The sequence below is a fragment of the Nerophis ophidion genome, linkage group LG17 (assembly GCF_033978795.1).
Source record: "Nerophis ophidion isolate RoL-2023_Sa linkage group LG17, RoL_Noph_v1.0, whole genome shotgun sequence".
In the NCBI taxonomy this organism is placed as follows: domain Eukaryota; kingdom Metazoa; phylum Chordata; class Actinopteri; order Syngnathiformes; family Syngnathidae; genus Nerophis; species Nerophis ophidion.
Genome location: NC_084627.1, coordinates 44763158 through 44785800, shown reverse-complemented (window position 1 = coordinate 44785800; position 22643 = coordinate 44763158). Strand labels below are relative to the sequence as shown.

At 39.9% G+C, this 22643-nt stretch overlaps 1 protein-coding gene across 1 annotated transcript in view; it reads left to right on the top strand.

Moving 5' to 3' along the window:
- Positions 1–22643, top strand: part of mamdc4 (MAM domain containing 4) — a 65947-nt gene that overhangs the window by 27109 nt on the left and 16195 nt on the right. Inside the window, 14 exon segments of the mRNA XM_061877024.1 lie at positions 1672–1762; positions 1828–1941; positions 4344–4436; positions 4500–4637; positions 4713–4852; positions 8999–9107; positions 9190–9294; positions 11355–11489; positions 11559–11686; positions 11807–12023; positions 14013–14150; positions 14236–14363; positions 16306–16396; positions 16550–16699. Coding sequence (XP_061733008.1) covers positions 1672–1762; positions 1828–1941; positions 4344–4436; positions 4500–4637; positions 4713–4852; positions 8999–9107; positions 9190–9294; positions 11355–11489; positions 11559–11686; positions 11807–12023; positions 14013–14150; positions 14236–14363; positions 16306–16396; positions 16550–16699 — 1777 coding nt within the window.

Here is a 22643-nt window from a genome sequence, read left to right as displayed (position 1 = left end):
CCCATGTCTCGCTCCGGCTGCTGCTAATAAAGGCAGCAGGTGATTAGATAACAAGGCCCACCTGTGCCATCCATTCACCTTTCTCTGTCTTCACCTCGTTCCGCGGCAGGCCCACAGGCCACGCCCCCTTCCACAGGACTATATGACAACATTGTCTAAAAGCTTAAAAATTAAGTAAAAAACACAATTAGCAAAACAAATATGTTTAGAACAGGGGTGTCAAACGGACGGCCCGCGGGATGAGTTTTCTAATTATAAAAATGAGCCGAAGATGTCGCAATAGCAATTCTTTGTATCTTTGTAGATGATGCTGCATATGTAACAAAAAAAAACAAAAACACACATGATGTTAGTGCAACAGTCGAGGAAAATGAGCAAACTACATTAATAACATTCCGTAATTTGATTTTGGTATTATTATTTTATCTTGATAGTTTGAAAATTAACGCCAATGATTTGACTGTGTAAGTATAAATAACGACAATTAAAGATAGAATACTATTAGGCGCGTAATGTAAGTGTAAAAAAAAAATATACATTATGATTTGTACATTTTCAGAATGTGCTTGTTCTATTTTTAAACAAAAAACAATCTGAAATTGTCTTTATTTTTAAGTTATCGTGCTGTGATTTTACCAGTCCGGCCTACATTGGAGTAGATTTTTCTCCTTGTGGCCCACGATCTAAAATTAGTTTGACACCCCTGGTTTAGAAATATGTTGTGATGTATATTCCATGGGTCTAGAGCAGAGGTGTTCAAACGTTTTCCACTAATTGCCGCACAGTGAAAAGTCATCTATTGGGGGGGCCATTTTGATATATATATTTTTTTTTCTAGGAAAATGCTAAAAACAGATACAACTTTGTGTTATAAGTGATTAAGTATATTATTATTAATTATTAGTTAAAATGATCAGCTTTTACACATTACATTTTGATTTTTCGCTCTTTTTTTTTCTTACTTTAATAACATTTTGGACAATTCTATGCTCCCAACCTTCTGGGAACAGTTTGGAGCAGGCTCCTCCCTCTTCCAATATGACTGTGCACCAGTGCACAAAGGAAGGTCCATAATGACATGGATGACAGAGTCTGGTGAGGATGAACTTGACCGGCCTGCACGGAGTCCTAACTGGAACCCGATAGAACACCTTTGGGATGAATTAAAACGGAGACTGAGAGCCAGGCCTTCTCCACCAACATCAGTGTGTGACCTCAACAATGCACTTTTGGAAGAATGGTGGAAAATTCCGATAAACACACTTCGCAACCTTGTGAACAGCCTTCCCAGAAGAGTTGAAGCTGTATTAGTTGCAAAAGGTGGACCCACATCATATTGAACCCTACGGGTTAGGAATGGGATGGCACTTCAAGTTCATATGTGAGTCAAGGCAGGTGGCCAAATACGTTTGGCAATATGGTGTATCTACTGTATATAGTGATAAAAAATTGCTTTATTTTTGTTGTCGCGAGTGACAATAAATAAACAGCATGCGGGCCAAGAATAGACTGGACATTGGACAAGGTTAGGGTGTGTGTTCATGTTCACCCATCATCCTCTCCAAGGTTCCCACAGCTATGGTGGCATCTTAGCAGACATCATGTCTAATATTTATGTTTATTTATTTGTTTCTTTTTCCCATTCTACTGAATTCTCCTTTCCTCTCATAGATCCTTCTCATGGCAGCCATCAGGGAGTTGGCATATGGCGGCATCGCCATCGACAGCATTGTGTTGTCTCCAGAATGCCGCCGATCAAACGGTAATGGCTGTGAGACTAACTCAAATCTCATGATTGCAGTAACTACAGCGATGAGTTCTTTTCAGAAAGTATTACTTTGGAAAAATTTCCCAGACCTCCCAAAGACGACTGCACCGTGGCGGAAAAGATGTGCGACTTTCACCCCGACTGTGAGGGAGCGGCGGATGAAGCCCAGTGTGGTACAAGTTTGGTCTTTTTTTTTTTGCACCAAATGTTCTCAACAGCATTTATGGAGTCAATTCATTTCAACTTATTTTCATTTGAATAGACTGCAAAGACAAGATATTTCATGTTCTCACTGAGAAACTTTATTTTTTTTGCAAATAATCATTAACTTAGAATTTAATGGCAGCAACACATTGCAAAAAAGTTGTCACAGGGGCATTTTTACCACTGTGTTACATGGCTTTTCCTTTTAACAACACTCTGTAAATGTTTGGGAACTGAGGAGACACATTTTTCAAGCTTTCCAGGCAGATTTCTTTCCCATTCTTGCTCAGCTTAAGTTTAAATGGTTCTCCATTGTGGTATTTTAGACTTCATATTGCACCACACATTTTCAATGGGAGACATGTCTGGACTACAGGCAGGCCAATATAGTACCAGCACTCTTTTACTATGAAGCCACGATGTTGTAACACGTGGCATAGCTTTGTCTTGCTGAAATAAGCAGGGGCGACCATGATAAGGTTGCTCCAAAACCTGTATGTACCTTTCAGCATTAATGGTGCCTTCACAGATGTGTAAGTTACCTATGCCTTGGGCACTAATACACCCCCCATACCAGCACAGATACTGGCTTTTGAACTTTGCGCCAGTCCGGATGGTTCTTTTCCTCTTTGGTCCGGAGAAAACGACGTCCACAGTTTCCCCCAAAAAATTGAAATGTGGACTCGTCAGACCACGAAACCCTGTTCCACTTTGCATCAGTACATTTTAGATGTGCTCGGGCCCAGCGAAGCCTGGCTGTGTTTCTGGGTGTTGTTGATAAATGGCTTTGGCTTTGCATAGTAGAGTTTTAACTTGCACTTACAGATGAAGCGACCAACTGTAGTTACTGACAGTGGTTAACTTAAGTGTTCTTGAGCACATGTGGTGATATCCTTTACACACTGATGTCGCTTTTTGATGCAGTGCCGCCTGAGAGATGGAAGGTCACGGGCATTAAATGTTGGTTTTCAGCGTTGCCGCTTACGTGCAGTGATTTCTCCAGATTCTCTGAAACTTTTTAATGATATTACAGACTATAGATCAGGGGTGTCGAACTCAAATACAGTGTGGGCCAAAATTTTAAACTGAACAAAGCCGCGGGCCAAGGTTGAACAAATTAACGTTTTAATAGGGACCCAAACAAGTTTTGCATTGAATATTGAACGCGCAAGGCTTGTATAACATAGTGACATGCGAAATCGATTTTCAAATATTGTGGCATCCCGAAAGAGTTAGTGCTGCAAGGGGTTCTGGGTATTTGTTCTGTTGTGTTTATGTTGGGTTACAGTGCGGATGTTCTCCCTAAATGTGGTTGTCATTCTTGTTTGGTGTGGGTTCGCAGTGTGGCGCATATTTGTAACAGCGTTAAAGTTGTTTATACGGACACCCTCAGTGTGACGTGTACGGCGGTTGACCAAGTATACATTGCATTCACTTATTTGTGTGTAAATTCCGCATATAGTATGTGACTGGGCCGACACAATGTTTGTATGGAGAAAAAGCGGACGGGACGACAGGTTGTAGAGGACGTTGAATGCAGTGCCTTTAAGGCACGTCCCCAATGATGTTGTTTGGGTGGAAATCGAGAGAAATTCGGGAGAACGGTTGCCCCGGGTGATTTTCGGCAAGGGCACTGAAATTCGGGAGTCTCCCGGGAAAATCGGGAGGGTTGGTAAGTATGAGTATTAGCAGTGAATGCGGTGTTATAATACCGGCGGGCCAGCTCTAATGTTAATTTGATATTGCCTCAAGGGCCAAATTAAATTACACGGTGGGCCAAATTTGGCCCGCGGGCCAGAGTTTGACACCCATGCTATAGATGGTGAAATCCCTAAATTCCTTTGAATAGCTTGTTGAGAAATGTTGTGGTGGTGGTGACCCTCGCCCCATCCTTGTTTGTGAACGACTGAGCATTCCATGGAAGCTGCTTTTATACCCAATCATGGCACCCACCTGTTCCCAATTAGCCTGGTCACCTGTGGAATGTTCCTAATAAGTGTTTGATGAGCACTCCTCAACTTTGTCAGTCTTTTTTGCCACTTGTGCCAGCTTTTTTTAAACACGTTGCAGGCATCAAATTCCAAGTGAGCTAATATTTGCAAAAAATAACAAAGTTTATCAGTTAGTGCGTTAAGTATCTTGTCTTTGCGGTCTATTCAATTAAATATAAGTTGAAAAGGATTTGCAAATCATTGTATTCTGTTTTTATTTACCATTTGCTAACTTCACTGGTTTCACGGTTTGTAAATAGTTGGAGGACACCCAGTTAGTTAGGATGCTTGTCTCTACATTCACGCAGTTCTGGTTAACAGAACAAACATCTAATTTGTTGATGTTTAGAATAGCAATGCCAATTTTGTTTGTGTCGTAGGGGATTTCTCGTACAGTAAAGGCAGTTCAGCCTGGACAGATACCAGCATCGGGAGTCAAGGTTGGGTACTTCACAAGAATGCCACTGCAAAAGGTACGCATCTTTTTATTTGAAATCACTGAATTTTGTTTGATCGTTGCTTGGTCTATTTCTCAGAGGAATACTTGTACGTGGCCAAGGCCCCAGGCCAGCAACTGACTGAGGCCCAGACGCGGACTCCCGTCCTGGGCCCCTCTGGCCCAACTTGTACCCTACGTTTCGATTTTGCACTCACGGGCAATCCAGCTCACATAGGTCATTGACTGCACTAGTATACTACGTGCCTTTTCTATTTTTTCTACTTACTGAACACTACATCAACCATTGCAGGTGAACTGTCTGTCAGGGTGATTGACAGCATTTTGGGAGTGCAGCCAAAACTGTGGGAGTTCAGCGGAAAGACTGGACAAGGGGAGGTCGAGTGGCAATACGCAGAAGTGGCCATTGGAGCCAGAAACCATCGTTTTCAGGTACATTTTTTTTTTGGGTTAGTGCGTGCAACAAAAATACAAAACGTGGGTGTATTAGTGCCCAACAGAGGTGGGTTTGTAACGAGCTACATTTACTCCGTTACATTTACTTGAGTAACTTTTGGGATAAATTGTACTTCTACGAGTAGTTTTTATGCAACATACTTTTACTTTTACTTGAGTATATTAATAGAGAAGAAACGCTACTTTTACTCCGTTCCATTTATCTACATTCAGCTCGCTACTCGCTACTTTTTTTTTATCAATCTATTAATGTTTGTTTTGGTTAAAGTAGAATCTACGCATGCCTGCGTTTCACCAATCACTGGTGACGTTGGACCAATCACCGTGATACGTTAAACCCGACTTAAACATGTTGACAAACTTATTCGGGTGTTACCATTTAGTGGTCAATTGTACAGGATTTGTACTGTACTGTGCAATCTACTAATAAAAGTTTCAATCAATCAATCAATCAAAAGTGTAAAGGAAAAAAAGACACTTTTTATTTCAACCGTACTTCCCGTCAAAAGCCTAAAGACTGATCGCACAGTTCCTGTCTTCACAATAAAAGCGCCGTTCCATCGTGCCTGCATTAACAAAATAAGAGTCTCCGAAAGCCAGCGCAAACAAGCTAGCAAGCTACGGAGTTTGCCGCCAATGTATTTTTTGTAAAGTGTATAAAAACGAATATGGAAGCTGGACAGATAAGATGCCAAAAACCAACGACTTTCATGTGGTATTAGACAGAAAAGAGGAACTTTTTTTCTCCTCCATTTGAAAACGTGAACGTCTGATTCCAATCAATGCAAGTCATCAGAATCAGGTAATACTCCAACTTATATTCTTGTCTTCATGAAAGATAGGAATCTATATCTTAAACATGCATGTATATTCATTAAAACACCTTCAACATGTGAACAAAAACGGCAAAATAAATAAATATAAATTATATACTGTATATATAAATGTATAAATGTATGTATGTATATATATATATATATATATATATATATATATATATATATATATATATCCATCCATCCATCCATCATCTTCCGCTTATCCGAGGTCGGGTCGCGGGGGCAACAGCCTAAGCAGGGAAACCCAGACATCCCTCTCCCCAGCCACTTCGTCTAGCTCTTCCCGGGGGATCCCAAGGCGTTCCCAGCCCAGCCGGGAGACATAGTCTTCCCAACGTGTCCTGGGTCTTCCCCGTGGCCTCCTACCGGTTGGACGTGCCCTAAACACCTCCCTAGGGAGGCGTTCGGGTGGCATCCTGACCAGATGCCCGAACCACCTCATCTGGCTCCTCTCGATGTGGAGGAGCAGCGGCTTTACTTTGAGTTCCTCCCGGATGGCAGAGCTTCTCACCCTATCTCTAAGGGAGAGCCCCGCCACACGGCGGAGGAAACTCATTTCGGCCGCTTGTACCCGTGATCTTATCCTTTCGGTCATGACCCAAAGCTCATGACCATAGGTGAGGATGGGAACGTATATCGACCGGTAAATTGAGAGCTTTGCCTTCCGGCTCAGCTCCTTCTTCACCACAACGGATCGGTACAACGTCCGCATTACTGAAGACGCCGCACCGATCCGCCTGTCGATCTCACGATCGATATATATATATATATCGATATATATATATATGATATGTGTGTGTATAAATGATATGTGTGTGTATAAATGATATGTGTGTGTATATATATGTATACTGTATATGAGGTAGATCATTTCGACTTGGTCATTTACTAAGTAATTGATGAATGTTGAAAAACTTATTGGGGTGTTACCATTTAGTGGTCAATTGTACGGAATATGTACTGTACTGTGCAATCTACTAATACAAGTTTTAATCAATCAATCAATTAATCAAATCAATGAATGCCTACTGAGGCTATGGTGCTGTTAAGTTATTGTGGCTCAATGTGCCATTTTTTAATTTTATTTTAATCTACTATTATTTAATATATATATTATTGTTTTAGTTGTTTAAGAGATATTCCTGGCTCTGAATTTGCTCATTGCTATTTTTATGTTTTTGTGCATTATTTGTTGCCGTCATCAGTGTACTCATCAGTTACTCAGTACTTGAGTAGTTTTTTCACAACATACTTTTTACTTTTACTCAAGTAAATATTTGGGTGACTACTCCTTAGTTTTACTTGAGTAATTAATCTCTAAAGTAGCAGTACTCTTACTTGAGTACAATTTCTGGCTACTCTACCCACCTCTGGTGCCCAAGGCATGGGTAACTTACACATCTGGGAAGGCACCATTAAAGGGCACTGAAACCCACTACTACCGACCAAGCAGTCTAATAGTTTATATATAAATGATCAAATATTAACATTGCAACACATGCCAATACGGACGGGTTAGTTTACTAAATTGCAATTTTAAACTTTGCGCCAAAATATCCTGCTGAAACGTCTCGGTATGATGACGCGTGCACGTGACGTCACGGATCGGAGAGGACACTTTGTGCCAGCATCGTGCCCAGCTATTAAGTCGTCTTTTTTCATCGCAAAATTCCACAGTATTCTGGACATCTGTGTTGCTGAATCTTTTGCAATTTGTTCAATGAACAATGGAGACATCAAAGAAGAAAGCTGTAGGTGGGAAGCGGTGTATTGCGGCCCGCTTTAGCAACACAAACACAGCCCGTGTTTCATTGTTTACATTCCCGAAAGATGACATTCAAGCTTTACTATGGAACAGAAATGTCAAGCGAACACGGTTGGATTGGACCACACACACAAAGTACAGTGTATTATGTGTATTGATAAAAAACATTTTACCATACTGTATTCTGAAGGCGATCTATGGCGTGTGCTACTCCAGCATCAATATGCGTCCTCCTGACCGTCATCGTCAGCGTCGGGTTCAAAACGGTATAGCTCTATCCCTTGTTGCGGTTGGGCCTGGCCGAGTGGTCCTGCCACCCCCACGGCTGCCACGGCGCCCCTATCTTCCCTATCTGAATCGCTCTCACTGCCCTCTTGTCTTTTTTTTTTTTTCTAGTCCTTCACTCTCACTTTCCTCATCCACAAATCTTTAATCCTCACTCAAATTGATGGGGAAATCGTCGCTTTCTCGGTCCGAATCGCTCTCGCTGCTGGTGGCCATGATTGTAAACAATGTTCAGATGTGAGGAGCTCCACAACCCGTGACGTCACGCGCATATCGTTTGCTACTTCCGGTACAGGCAAGGCTTTTTATCAGCACCAAAATTTGCAAACTTTATCGTCGATGTTCTCTACTAAATCCTTTCAGCAAAAATATGGCAATATTGCAAAATGATCAAGTATGACATATAGAATGGACCTGCTATCCCCGTTTAAATAAGAACATCTCATTTCAGTAGGCCTTTAATGTTGAAGGGTACATACAGCTTTTGGAGCTACATATGTTGCCATCCAAGCAACTTCTTTTTCATGGACGCCCCTGCTTATTTCAGCAAGACACTGCCAAGGCTTGTGTTACAACAGCGTGGCTTCAGAGTAAAAGAGTGCGGGTAATAGACTGGCCTGCCTGTAGTCCAGACCTGTCTCCCATTGAAAATGTGTGGTGCATTATGAAGCCTAAAATACCACAACGGAGACCCCGGACTGTTGAACAACTTAAGCTATACATCAAACAATAATTTTTTTCTTTTAATGCTTCTGCTAAAATGTAATAATCAGTTATTCTTCTGTTGTTTGGATGCTTTACATTACTTTTGGGTAATACCACAAATTTAGGTAGCAATCCGATACCAAGTAGTTACAGGATCATACATTGGTCATATTCAAAGTCCAGGGGCATATTTCCTGAGTTTAAAAAACATAATATGAATAAAAAACAAAAGAAGATTTTGTGATACTAAAAAATATATAGATGTAATCATTGTAGTATCGACTAGATACAATCCTGTACTTGGTATCATTACAGTGGGTGTTTGCTTTAAGTACTCAGTGTGTGCGCACTGCCAAACATGCTCCTCACGACGTGACAATGACAGGTGGGCGGGAGGTTGGGGGACCGGTACTTTTTAGTGGTGGTATAGTACTGAATATGATGTATTAGTATCGCAGTACTAGTAATACCGGTATACCGTACAACCCTAGTTCTAAAAAAAGCTGTCTTTTTTTTTTTTTTCACCAGTTAGCATTTGAATCCCGCACAGTGAAACTGTGTCCTTGCGCCAAGATTAAAGTCCAAAACGTCCACTTTGCTGGTTGCCATGCAAATTATTTTCCATCTACTTCAACAGGTAAACCTTTTCATTATTCAAACAGTTTATAACATCCTATTCCTAAATGTTTTACCTTGTGTTGCATATCTTGGGGGGGAAGTACTATCATGTAACTTTGAGGATGGACTATGTGGATGGCACCAGGACTACAGTGACAACTTTGACTGGACATTGCTGGATGGGATGGACCACACCACCGGGTTTGGTGCGTTTGAGAGCATACATTATTCTATTCATAATCTCACAATCAATCTTATTGTATATTTATGGAATATTTAATACTGTATGTGTACTGGTGGTCTATGTGTCTAAAGCATGTTCGATGATAACTTCAATTAAGATTAAGTAAACATTGGTAACTGTAGCTGGGACCTGTAATGATAACTTTATCAAATGATAATGTGTGTAGTTCAGATCAATAAATGTGCTAATCCTCATTGAAATATACAAAAAGAAATACAAGAAACACAAAATAAAAATGTATAATTAAGAAACAAAATTAAATAAAAACATTTAAACACAAAATTCAAGTGAAAATAATACAATAATTTATAAAGAAATAAAAATGATGAATGCAAAAAAGAATTGAAAAATGGTATTATAAAATACAACATAATAAACATTTAATAATATTGATAAAAAATACGTAAATTAAAAATTCCCATAAAATACAAAAAAAAGCCAAAATTTGAATAAAATAAAAATAGTTTCAAACATTTTTTTATATAGAGATACGCAATTAAATGAAACATTAATTACGGAAAAATAATTAATTATTTATAAAGTAAAGTTGATCAATTAAGGGATTTAAAACATTCAAAAATAATGATTATTAATCATCTATATGTTTTCAAAAATACAAAATAATAAATATTATTAAAATCCAAATTCTAATAATCCATCCATCCATCCATTTTCTACCGCTTATTCCCTTTCGGGGTCGCGGGGGCGCTGGCGCCTATCTGTCAATTCAAAATACAAATAAAGAATTAAAAAACCTGAACAAAATACAAATAATAAATTCCTAATTAAACATAAAAAAAAAGACAGGAAATAAAAGTAATGAAAATTAGTAATACTAAATAAATTAAAGTGAAATACTTAAATAAAGAGGCTGTTAGCAACATTAAAACAGTTGCCGAGAAGACGCTAATTTATCAATGTCTGATTTCTATGAAAGTTCTCATTTATCCAGGTCATTATAATATCATGGCATATTGCATTTTATGGTTTATTGGATTGAAAGAGTTTACTAAGCACGTATGTAACACATGCATGTGCATTAGCATCGGGTGCTGTTAGCTAATGATAGCAATTTGCATTGTTAGTCTTCACTGTCATCGAACATAAAGTAGATTTACAATATAGTCTATTATAACAACATGGCTGCAAATTGTTCCTTGCTCCTTTTTAACTGATTTTGAATGTGTGAACGCTCCCCCTTTGGGTACATGTTGACAAGAAACACAAATCATTTTATTCGGGTTGGCAAAAGTTTTTAGTACAAAAACTAAGTCACTGGAAAATATAGACTGTTTCAAAGCAAAGTTCTGTTAAATCAATAATCGTAACATAGGCTAATCAATGGTGTTCTTGTTATATTTTTTGGTTTGAAAATTGGGGCTTCACGGTGGAAGAGGGGTTAGTGCGTCTGCCTCGCAATACGAAGGTCCTGCAGTCCTGGGTTCAAATCCAGGCTCGGGATCTTTCTGTGTGGCGTTTGCATGTCCTCCCCGTGAATGCGTGGGTTCCCTCCGGGTACTCCGGCTTCCTCCCACTTCCAAAGACATGCACCTGGGGATAAGTTGATTGGCAACACTAAATTGACCCTAGTGTGTGAATGTGAGTGTGAATGTTGTCTGTCTATCTGTGTTGGCCCTGTGATGAGATGGCGACTTGTCCAGGGTGTACCCCGCCTTCCGCCCGATTGTAGCTGAGATAGGCGCCAGCGCCCCCCGCGACCCCAAAAGGGAATAAGCGGTAAAAAATGGATGGATGGTTTGAAAAATGAAACTGAGAGGAAGTTGCAAACATCACCTTTAATACATATAAAACAAATACAAATAAAATGTTAACTTTAAAATGATAACAAAAATACAATAAAAATTAAAAACACCTAAATGTAATACAAATGATGAAATAAAAAAACACATTATATAAATATGAAATAATCAAAATTAAATGTAAAAAAAAATCACAACTGATGTCTTATTTTTGAATGCATAATAAAAGCGGTAATTTTGTCTGCTTTTGTGTTAATTCCAGGTAAAAGTCTGGTGGTGGACATGTGGAGTTCCTCCCTACGTGGTGCATTAGGACGTTTGCTGTCACTCCCACTTTTACCAGGTAGAACGGACCAATGCCTGACCTTTTTCTACAAAATCTACGGGCCCAACACAGGTGAGGTTGTGAGTGAGTCAAAAGTAAACCTCTAAAGTCCAATGGTAACTGTACCTTCTCTCATTTTAGGTACTCTGAATGTAAAATTGTTTGACAAACACGGTTTTGAGGAGGTGCTGTGGACCCGCAGTGGAGCTCACGGAAACATGTGGCATGAAGCCCACTGCCCAGTACCACACCAGCTCATAACATATCAGGTATGCCAGAACCTCAACATTTTCAAAATATCTTTCATCCCCAATCTGATAAATCACTTCTACATGTCAAGGGTTTAATATTAGCCTGTTTCCCATCTAAAGTATTTATTCCGCCCACAGTTGATGTTTGAGGCAGTCCGCGCCGGTTTTGATGGTCGGGTGGCCATCGATGACGTGGCATTGTTGGCCCAACCGTGCACCGTGCCAAGAATGTGTTCCTTTGAGGGCCAGAAGTGTGGCTACGAAAGCTACGGTCAGGTTTACTGGCTGCATCGGAATGGACTCGTTGCAAATGTGACCGGACCCAAAACTGATCACAGTCTGGAAACAGAACTGGGTAATGAAAAGTAGCGTTTTTATGATCTTGATACGTTTTTGGTCGATCATAGTGATCAGCTGTATTTTTCGGACTATAAGGCACACTTAAAATCCTTTTTATTTTCTCAAAACTTGACAGTGCACCTTATAACCCGATGCGCCTAATGTACGGAATTATTCTGGTTTTGCTTACCGACCTCCAAGCTATTTTATTCGGTACATGGTGAAATAAGTGTGACTAGTAGATGGCAGTCACACATACGAGATACGTGAAGACTGCACTATAACTCAAGTAAACGGCACCAACATTTTATATGTTCCATTAAAAATATAAAACATTACACAAGGTGCTCAAAAATCAGTCAAAAATGTTTTAGTAGGACTTTAGTAAGCTACGAAGACCGCACCGCTTGATGGATTGTACTGTGCTTCAACATACAAGTATTATTATGATGTGTGTATAAGGTAAGACATATTATCTGGCGTTTTGTTTCGCAATTTTATGCAAAAGCAGCTTTTCTTACCTTCTGGTATCTGCTGATGTGTATTTGGGATCTGCATAACTGTTGAAAATTTGCGCGGTCTGCCTTTGTAGTCCGTGGGAACACTTTAGTCAGTAAGCTTCTTCTTTTTCTCTTATCTTCTTGTCATGTGACATTCATCCTCCAATGTTGCCATTTCTAATATAAAGTAGTCTAAAGTTCTTACCTATATCCGTCAGTAAACTCACCATGAAAGCGCTAAAACATACTGGTGTAGTGACTTTACATTATTCACCCAAGAAACGTAACTTCTTAGTGAGTTCCGGTCGGACGTTTTTTCGCGGGACACATTTCCGGCGTCGTTGTTGCACTAGTGAGCCACGGATGAGGAGATGCTGCTCCGTTATTGATTGAAGTAAAGTCTGAATGTCATTATTTATTATTTTTTTTATTTAGCCTTTTTATTTACTTAATATATAACACAATTTTGAAGTATTCTGTAGTTTATTTAGGTTTTAATGCAGATGCTTTAAAACTGTTAAGTTAAAAACAATATAAAAAAACTAAATCATGATGTTGACTATATGAACAAATTAAGTGTGATTTTGCCATATCACCCAGGCACACTGTATGTGTTGCTGTATATTTTCAAATCATGCTGAAAAACAGACTACATACCAGGAACATTACAGTCATCTTCTAAAAGTCTAACTGCTGATTTTATTTCCAAGTCATATTTGCTTGAGGGACTTATCAATTTTGACACATGCAATTTTGAACAAACTGAGGACATTACCCCAAAACTGTGGTGTGGTTTTGTTCTCTTGTGGATACAGGCAGATTGGACACAGACTGAAGGTAAGAATGAAGATTTATTAAACACTACAGAACAAACTAAGAACAGAAATACCTTGCACAAAGGCACTAACAACAAAACCAACTGAACTAGCATGTGAGCTACAAAGAACCGAAGACGCTGGCATGTGAGCTAGGGAAATAAACAAAGGAAGGAATAGCGTGGAAGCTAACGAATTCAAAAGGTACTTACCACAAGCGGAGATGGCGACGTCACCTGTTGCATGGAATACAAATTAGACTGCGAGGACGAGTGAACAAAAGGGGCAGGCTTAAATAGAGATGATAATCAAAAGGCAGGTGCGCGACAAGAAAGACAAGGCAGGGGACACTAATACGTTACTATGGCAACGGAAACAAAACAGGAAGTGCCACCAGGAACTAAGGACGTCAAATACCAAACAGGATGTGATAAGAAAACAGAACCAAACCAGAACATGACATGATCCAAGTAGCGGATCATGACAAAAACAGCACTATTAATAATGTTTATCAACACAAAACATATTTCAAACAAGCACCAACTGCATCAATCTGGTGCTAATGTATTTGATGTCTAATATGTATTACATATGAATATCAGTTTGTAATTTAGTCTTAGTTATTCACTTTTTATGCATCTTAGAGATATTGTAATAAAACAGGGTTTGTCCTACCTGCTCTGCGTGCAGGTTTTTACATGATGGTTAGCACTGGGAGACGCTTCCTTCCCACTGGTGGCGCAGCAACACTTATGTCGCCTCTTCGCCAGGGAACGGCTAAATCAGAGTGTGTCCATTTCTGGTACCACATGGCAGGAGAGAATCCCGGTGAGTCCCCAGCTGGCTTGAACACGACCAAAAATGTCCAGAACTTTGTTCATAAGCAATACAAGTGTGCACTGGTTGTTTACAGGTGCTCTGTCAGTGTACATGAAGCCAGTGAGCGGTGAGAGGGTGAAGATCTTCACGGATAGTCTGAACCAGGGAGATGTGTGGCACCATGGCAATGGAAACATCTCACCTAATCTTGTGGACTGGCAGGTATAGTGCGGAGAATTTACCCTATTTTTCGGACTGTAGGGCACACCTGTTTATAAGGCGCACTGCCAATGAGCGCGTCTAGTCAGGTCTATTTTCATATAAAAGGTATAAGGTGCATTGAAGGGGTCATAGTTTTCTAAATACTTCCTTGCGGTCTACATAACATGTAATGGTGTTTCTTTAGTCAAAATGTTGGATAGATGATGTTTTACACATCATCTTCAAGTCGGATGCGCTGTTTTGTGGGTGGGTCTTATTTACGTGGCTCACTTTCAACAGCATCTTCTCCCCGTCATTTTTGTTGTAGCGGTGTAGCGTGCAAGGACGAGAGTGGAAGAAGTGTCAAAAGATTGTGCTAACTGTTTTAATGACATTCAGGCTTTACTTTAATCAATAACGAAGCAGCATCTCCTCATCCGTGGCTCACTAGTGCAACAACAACAACACCCGAAATGTCCCCCGTGAAAAAATGTTCGACCAGAACTCTATAATAACTAAAGTTCCTTGGGTGAATAATGTCAACTCACTACACCGGTATGTTTTAGCACTTTTTATGGTGAGTTTACTGACAGACATAAGTAAGAACTTCACACTACTTTATATTAGAAATGGCAACAGTGGAGGATGAATGTCCCATAACAAGAAGAGAAGCTTATTGTCTACGAACTACAAAGGCAGATGCGTGCAAATTTTCAGGACTTATGCAGATCCAAAATACAGATCAGCAGGTACCAAAAGGTAAAAAAAGTTGCTTTTGCATGATATTGCGAAACAAAACACTAGATAATATGTCTTACCTTATACACACACCATGATAATACTCCTATGTTGAAGCACAATACAATCCATCAAGTGGTGTGGCTTCATAGCTTACCAAAGTCCTACTAAAAACATTTTGACAGATTTTTGAGCGCCGTGTTTAATGTTCTATTTTCTCAATGGAAAAAATAAAGGTTTGGTGTTGTTTACTGCCATCATATTGCAGTCTACACATATCTCTTATGTACGACCGCTATCTACTGGTCACAGTCATCATTACACCATGTACCAAATAAAATTGCTTCGAGGTCAGTAAGCACAACCGGGATCATGTCGTGCATAAGGCGCACCAGGTTAAAAGGCGCACTGTCGAATTTTGAGCAAATGAAAGGATTTTAAGTGCACCTTATAGTCCGAAAAATACGGTACATTACACATTCACATAAATATATGTCTTTATATTCTCTCTAATTTGCTGTAAATTGCACGTTAATGTAAATGTGAGTTTGTCATATGTTATTTGGCACATAAATGAGTGGTTTCAAAACGTGTTAAAAAGTCTTTTAATGTAGCTGCTGACACATAGCGGTCATTTTTTTCCTCAAAACTGTTGTTAATCTACTTGCTAATTGATTGGTAATTGTTGTAACATCATTGATTCCATTTTTGATCACCGTTATTAAAACAAAACACAGAATGGCGATTTAATGATATCAATTAAATTTAAAAATAATTGTATTTTTATTACAATCAATAATTTAAGCAAAATAAATCCAATAGTGCAAAATAAGTAAACACAAGCATAAAGTACTTATTGACTCTGATTTAAAGTCCTAAAGTCCTGTGAACAATAACAAAAATATCAATCTAATCACTGTAGTATCAACCATAAAATGAATTACACATTGTATTGTTACTGTCAATATTTGAATAATAAAAAATATCAATCCACTTGCTGTAGTATCGACCATATACTGATACTAAACATGGTATCGTTACTGTCGATATTTGTAATAATCCACCCACTCCTGCTTACAATCAAGAGCTCTAGCTTAGCGGTTAGCATAGCTTTTTGTATTAAGTGATAATAAAGAATATCGATTTGATCATTTTTGTATCTAGATACTATACTCGTGTATGTTTATTTTCTAGGGCACTAACATATTGGCCTTTTGTTCTCCAGCTGCAGTTTGAGGTGATTGGAAGAGGAGGCGAAGACACTCATGTCGCCATTGATGATATTTTCCTTTCTGCTCATCCATGTGAAAATAAAGGTTTGTTGGTTTATCAAAGTATATCATTTATAATCCATTACAAGTCAAACAGGTTGACTCGATTCCAGTTTGAATGGAAACATTGAAAATACATCATAGATGTTAGGCTACAGACCACAATGTCCTCTACCTTGGTTCTGTTCCATGTTTTAGGTTCCAAGTGCAGTCTGGAAAGAGGACTGTGTGGCTGGAGTAACACTCAGAACAGCAAACGGGACAAACTGGATTGGGAACTGACGAGTCAAGAAGCAGAAAGTCACTACACTACCCCACTAGGAGATCATACCCTTGGAACCGAGAAAGGTGAACTACGGAGCAAAACTACCGTATTTCCTTGAATTGCCGCCGGGGCGCTAATTAATTTAAAACCTCTTCTCGCTCCTGCGCTTACCAAAGGCATGCGGTAAAAGTAAGCATGCGCTAATTATTTCAAAACCTCTTCTCACTCCGGCACTTGCCAAAGGCATGCAGTAAAAATTTGAGTGAGACGTAAGGATATCATCATGAAAGTCACATTTAATAAAAAAAACTTTATTATGGTCCTACCTTTACTTGTAAATGAAATCCATGCCAGCTTCTTCTGATCAAAAGCATCGATAACTTGTTTATAGAAGTCTTCCTTATCTTTCTTCAGTTTTGAAAGTCTCTCTGTCTCGATGGAGATCTTCCTTTATTACCTCCTGCTTCGATTGAAACTGCAATCAGACCGCTGCTATCAGTTAGCTTGGCTGACGACAGAATTATCCTCGGACAACTCCCCCTCCCGTTCTGCTCCGTGGGTGATCTCTTTATCCCACCGCTGCCAACATGAAGTGTTATTGTATAAATGATACACTGGGTATTTAGGATTGGAACATGGTTTATTTCAGCCCGGTTGTTTACATAGCCAGCAAAGGTCCGTCGTGCACCCCGCCGCGTCATACTTTATCCGTCCCAGCACAATCACGTCACTCATTTCACTTCTTCTGCAGCCGAATAGTCGCAAGAAAAATCACTAGCACCCTCTACTACCAGGAGGCGGGAATCATTTAATGACTCATATTTGACAGACGCAACTACGGTATTGTGACGGTCTCAAGCCGTCGTCTTGCGGGTTCCCAGGACCACCAAGGAAGGACATGGCTTGAGCAGTTTGACTTTGTCTATTTTTCAATAAAACCTCAGTCCAGGTCGCTCTTTCGCTCCTCCTCTCCGCTCGCTCAGCGTCTCCTCGCCGCCATCTTGGGCAGGGCTCCCGCGTTCCCTGCCTGTCTGTCGGACCGTCGGCTCCACAGGTACATTAATAAAACATAGCTGCTTACTGTTCTTTTTAGCATACCGGTATTCAAAAGGGTGGACATTAAATCATACTGAATAGCTCTTAATCTTCTTCCCTTTATGCGGTTTCAAATGATTGAAATTAGCCTCTTCCATTTTGAAAATGATGACAGGGGAAGTGTCACTCGTGACATCACTAAGAATGCGCTAATTATTTTGCGAAGCGAGTTTGACCCGGCAGTAATTCAAGGCAGGCGCATACTAAATGCCCGGCGGCAATTCAAGGAAATACGGTAATCAAACCTAAGTTCAATCAAGGTTTTTAATTTTGTCTATATAGCACAATTTTAAAACTGCCACTTTTGCCTCTAAAGTCCTGTATAGTTTAAAAACAGATACGTAAAAGGTAAAAATAAATAAATACAAGTACGGATCATTCTATAAAACACAAACAATTTATAAAATGGTATAAACTAACACACAACAAAATAATCACCATGAATGAAAAAAGGAATATCCATAGAAACATAAAATAAAATAAAAATACAATAAAAAAACATATATATGTATATATATTTGCTGCAGCAATACTATGTTTTCAGCTAATTTTGGGGATATATCAACATATTTTTTCTAGTCAAATAGGTTACCTGATAATGCCATCCATCCATTTTCTACCGCTTATTCCCTTTTGGGGTCGCGGGGGGCGCTGGCGCCTATCTCAGCCCGATTGTAGCTGAGATAGGCGCCAGCGCCCCCCGCGACCCCAAAAGGGAATAAGCGGTAGAAAATGGATGGATGGCATTATCACCAGACCTATGTAAGCGTCAATATATACCTTGATGGTGCAGAAAAAAGACCATCTATTTTTTTAACCGATTTCCGAACTCTAAATGGGTGAATTTTGGCGAATTAAACGCCTTTCTGCTTATCGCCCTGGAAGCGATGACGTCAGAATGTGACGTCGCCGAGGTAACACACCCGCCCTTTTCATTTTCAACACATTACAAACACCGGGTCTCAGCTCTTTTATTTTCCGTTTTTTTGACTATTTTTTGGAACCTTGGAGACATCATGCCTCGTCGGTGTGTTGTCGGAGGGTGTAACAACACTAACAGGGAGGGATTCAAGTTGCACCACTGGCCCGAAGATGCCAAAGTGTCTGCCGCCAGACCCCCATTGAATGTGCTGGAGTTTCTCCACATTTTACCGGCGATGCTAAGGCAGACATGGCACAGAGATGTATGGATAACCTGCAAATGCATTTGCAACGATAGTCAACGAAATCACAAAGGTGAGTTTTGTTGATGTTGACTGCCAGCTTATCGATGCTAACATGCTATGCTAATCGATGCTAACATGCTATTTACCGGCGGTGCTAAAGCAGACATGGTACAGAGATGTATGGATAACCTGTAGATGCATTTGCAACTATATTACGTTTCCTTCCACCCACATTTAATGCGAAAAAAACACTTACCAATCGACGGATTTAAGTTGCTCCAGTGTCAAAAGATGCGAAAGTCCTGATCGTTTGGTCCGCACATTTTACCGGCGATGCTAACGCAGCTATTCGGCCATGCTATGGCTATGAATAGCGTCAATAGCTATTCGCTCAATAGCTTCAGTTTCTTCTTCAATATTTTCATACTCCAACCATCTGTTTCAATACATGCGTAATCTGTTGAATCGCTTAAGTCGCTGAAATCCGAGTTTGAATCCGAGCTAGTGTCGCTATATCTTGCTGTGGTATTCCCATTGTTTGTTTACATTGGCAGCACTGTGTGACGTCACAGGGAAATGGCCAGCGTCTTCGCAGAGAGCGAAAATAAGGCACTTTAAAGCTTTATTTAGGGATATTCCGAGACCGGTAAAATTTTGAAAAAAACTTCAAAAAATACAACAAGCCACTGGGAACTGATTTTTGTTGTTTTTAACCCTTTTGAAATTGTGATAATGTTCCCCTTTAAACTTTAATGTGCACAAACACTGACAGTAAAAGCAAAGTTGAAACCATAACTAAAGTTGATAGGGGAAACATAGAGGTATCAGTATCAAGGCAAACAACTTGTTTGAATCCACCAGTCAACATAACATGTTAGATTCTTGCTGTTATAAGATTACTCCAATTTGAAGCTTTACATAAAGTTTGCATGCATGTAAGCACAATTAAATAAAATGTATAATGCATGAGCCACAAACAGGACTATTTATTGAATTACGAAGATGGATGCCATCACTTACTCTTAATGCGATAAGTCGAAATAGGTTCATTACCCACGATGCATTTCTGTGAAAGTATAGCTACTTTGCTCCATCCATCCATCCATTTTCTACCACTTATTCCCTTTTGGGGTCACGGGGGGCGCTGGCGCCTATCTCAGCTACAATCGGGCGGAAGGCGGGGTACACCCTGGACAAGTCGCCACCTCATCGCAGGGCCAACACAGATAGACAGACAACATTCACACTCACATTCACACACTAGGGCCAATTTAGTGTTGCCAATCAACCTATCCCCAGGTGCATGTCTTTGGAAGTGGGAGGAAGCCGGAGTACCCGGAGGGAACCCACACATTCACGGGGAGAACATGCAAACTCACACAGAAAGATCCCGAGCCTGGATTTGAACCCAGGACTGCAGGAACTTCGTATTGTGAGGCAGACGCACTAACCCCTCTTCCACCGTGAAGCCCTATTTTGCTCATTTCAGACTAAATAAATGTTGTTGTTATTTACCACGACAAATTTGTGAGAAAGGTAACATGAGTACCAATTGTATTGTCCTATATTGTGGAAAATCTTAATTACTGTAAAAACTGGTCATTTTTAGGATTAAAAAAATACCAAGTTTTATTGTGCTAATCAGAACGAATGTTTTAATTGTGGGTTCCAGGTTCGATCCCCGCTTCTGCCATCCTAGTCACTGCCGTTGTGTCCTTGGGCAAGACACTTTACCCACTATGCTCCCAGTGCCACCCACACTGCTTTAAATGTAACTTAAATATTGGGTTTCACTATGCAAAAGTGCTTTGAATCTTTTGAGAAAAGCGCTATATAAATATAATTCACGTCACTTCAATGGTTGAAATTAGTTGAAAAATGTGGTAGTAGTCGAAAGAGAAAAAGGGCAAAAGAACATGAAAATTATGATTTACAGTAGAACCGGAAATATCGGGGAGTGTTTTTTGAATGAGTCCACATGTCCTGAAAGCGCTGAACTTTTTGACGCTCGAAACAGGATCAATCTGATGAATGGTTTGGGAGTAATAGTCGGACAAAAAAAGCCACAGAAGAATACTAGATTAATTGTGGTGTAGAATAACATAGTGTGAATGCCAAAACGCAATAACACATCACTTACTGTACAAAGTCTGCTGTCTTTAGGATGCAGACTGATAGAATCTGGTTATTCTCCTGTTTCCATGCAGAATGACTCATAAGCTTTGCAAAGAAAAGACGGGTGGGACCAAGCGGCTTTTCGTTTCCTTCTCGCCATTTCTGGTTTTAAATTGGCTGTCAAAGTGTACCAACTTGTTGGATTACATCCTCGTCCTTCTACTTTTCAGACGAGATGCATGATTTATGATCTACTAAAAACTTCCAAGGAACGAGGAAGCAGCTCACCACTCAATGATGTAACCATAGGGACAGACAGCGCTTAAAATAACAATATCATTAATACCTGGTTAATATTTAAGTCCCAAAATGTAAATGGAGTATCGCTGGCACTTTTTGGATGTTTTTTTTTATTAGTTTTAATGGGCTGAATAGAAGACTTCCCGAAGGCAGGGGTGTCTAAAGTGCGGCCCGGGGTCCATTTGCGGCCCGCAGGCATATTTTTAACGGACCCACGGCATGATGTTTCCACCCCCATGCTTCACAGTAGGTATGGTGCTCTTGGGGGACCACTCAGTATTCTTCTTCCTCCAAACACGACGAGTTGAGTTTATAGGGCGGTATAGCTCGGTTGGTAGAGTGGCCGTGCCAGCAACTTGAGGGTTCCAGGTTCGATTCCCGCTGCCGTTGTGTCCTTGGCCAGACACTTTACCCACCTGCTCCCAGTGCCACCCACACTGGTTTAAATGTAACTTAGATATTGGGTTTCACTATGTAAAGCGCTTTGAGTCACTAGAGAAAAGCACTATATAAATATAATTCACTTCACTTTATACCAAAAAGTTCTATTTTGGTTTCATCTGACCACATGACATTCTCCCAATCCTCTGCTGTATCATCCATGTATCCATTTTGGTATAAACTCAACTCGTCGTGTTTGGAGGAAGAAGAATACTGAGTTGCATCCCAAGAACACCACACCTACTGTGAAGCATGGGGGTGGAAACATCATGCTTCGGGGCTGTTTTTCTGCTAAGGGGACAGGACGATTGATCCGTGTTAAGAAAAGAATGAATGGGGCCATGTATCGTGAGATTTTGAGCCAAAACCTCCTTCCATCAGTGAGAGCTTTGAATGGTTGACCAAATACTTATTTTCCACCATAATTTACAAATAAATTCTTTAAAATTCCTACAATGTGAATTTCTGGATTTTTTTTTCACGTTCTGTCTCTGAGTGAAGTGTACCTATGATGAAAATTACAGACCTTTGTCATCATTTTAAGTGGGAGAACTTGCACAATCGGTGGCTGACTAAATACTTTTTTGCCCCACTGTATATTTGCAAAGCCATTTTCAAGAAGGATCTTTAAAGAGAAACTACATCTTGTGAGACCATGTCGGCTATTAAATGGGGAAATGCCCGCCATTTCCACTTGAATCAGCCGATTACGAGCGGTACCACTGGCTTATACGGCGTCAAATGGGTGCTACATATTGTGAGTTTAATTAATTTTTTTACGTTTAATATGTTTTTTGCTATTTTTATTTTGATAGTACCACATAGGATGTGTTTTAATCACTGATGCGGGTTTATTGATTTTTAAATGTGCCAGATAATAACCTTTTTTTTTACACTGTTAAGGTGATTC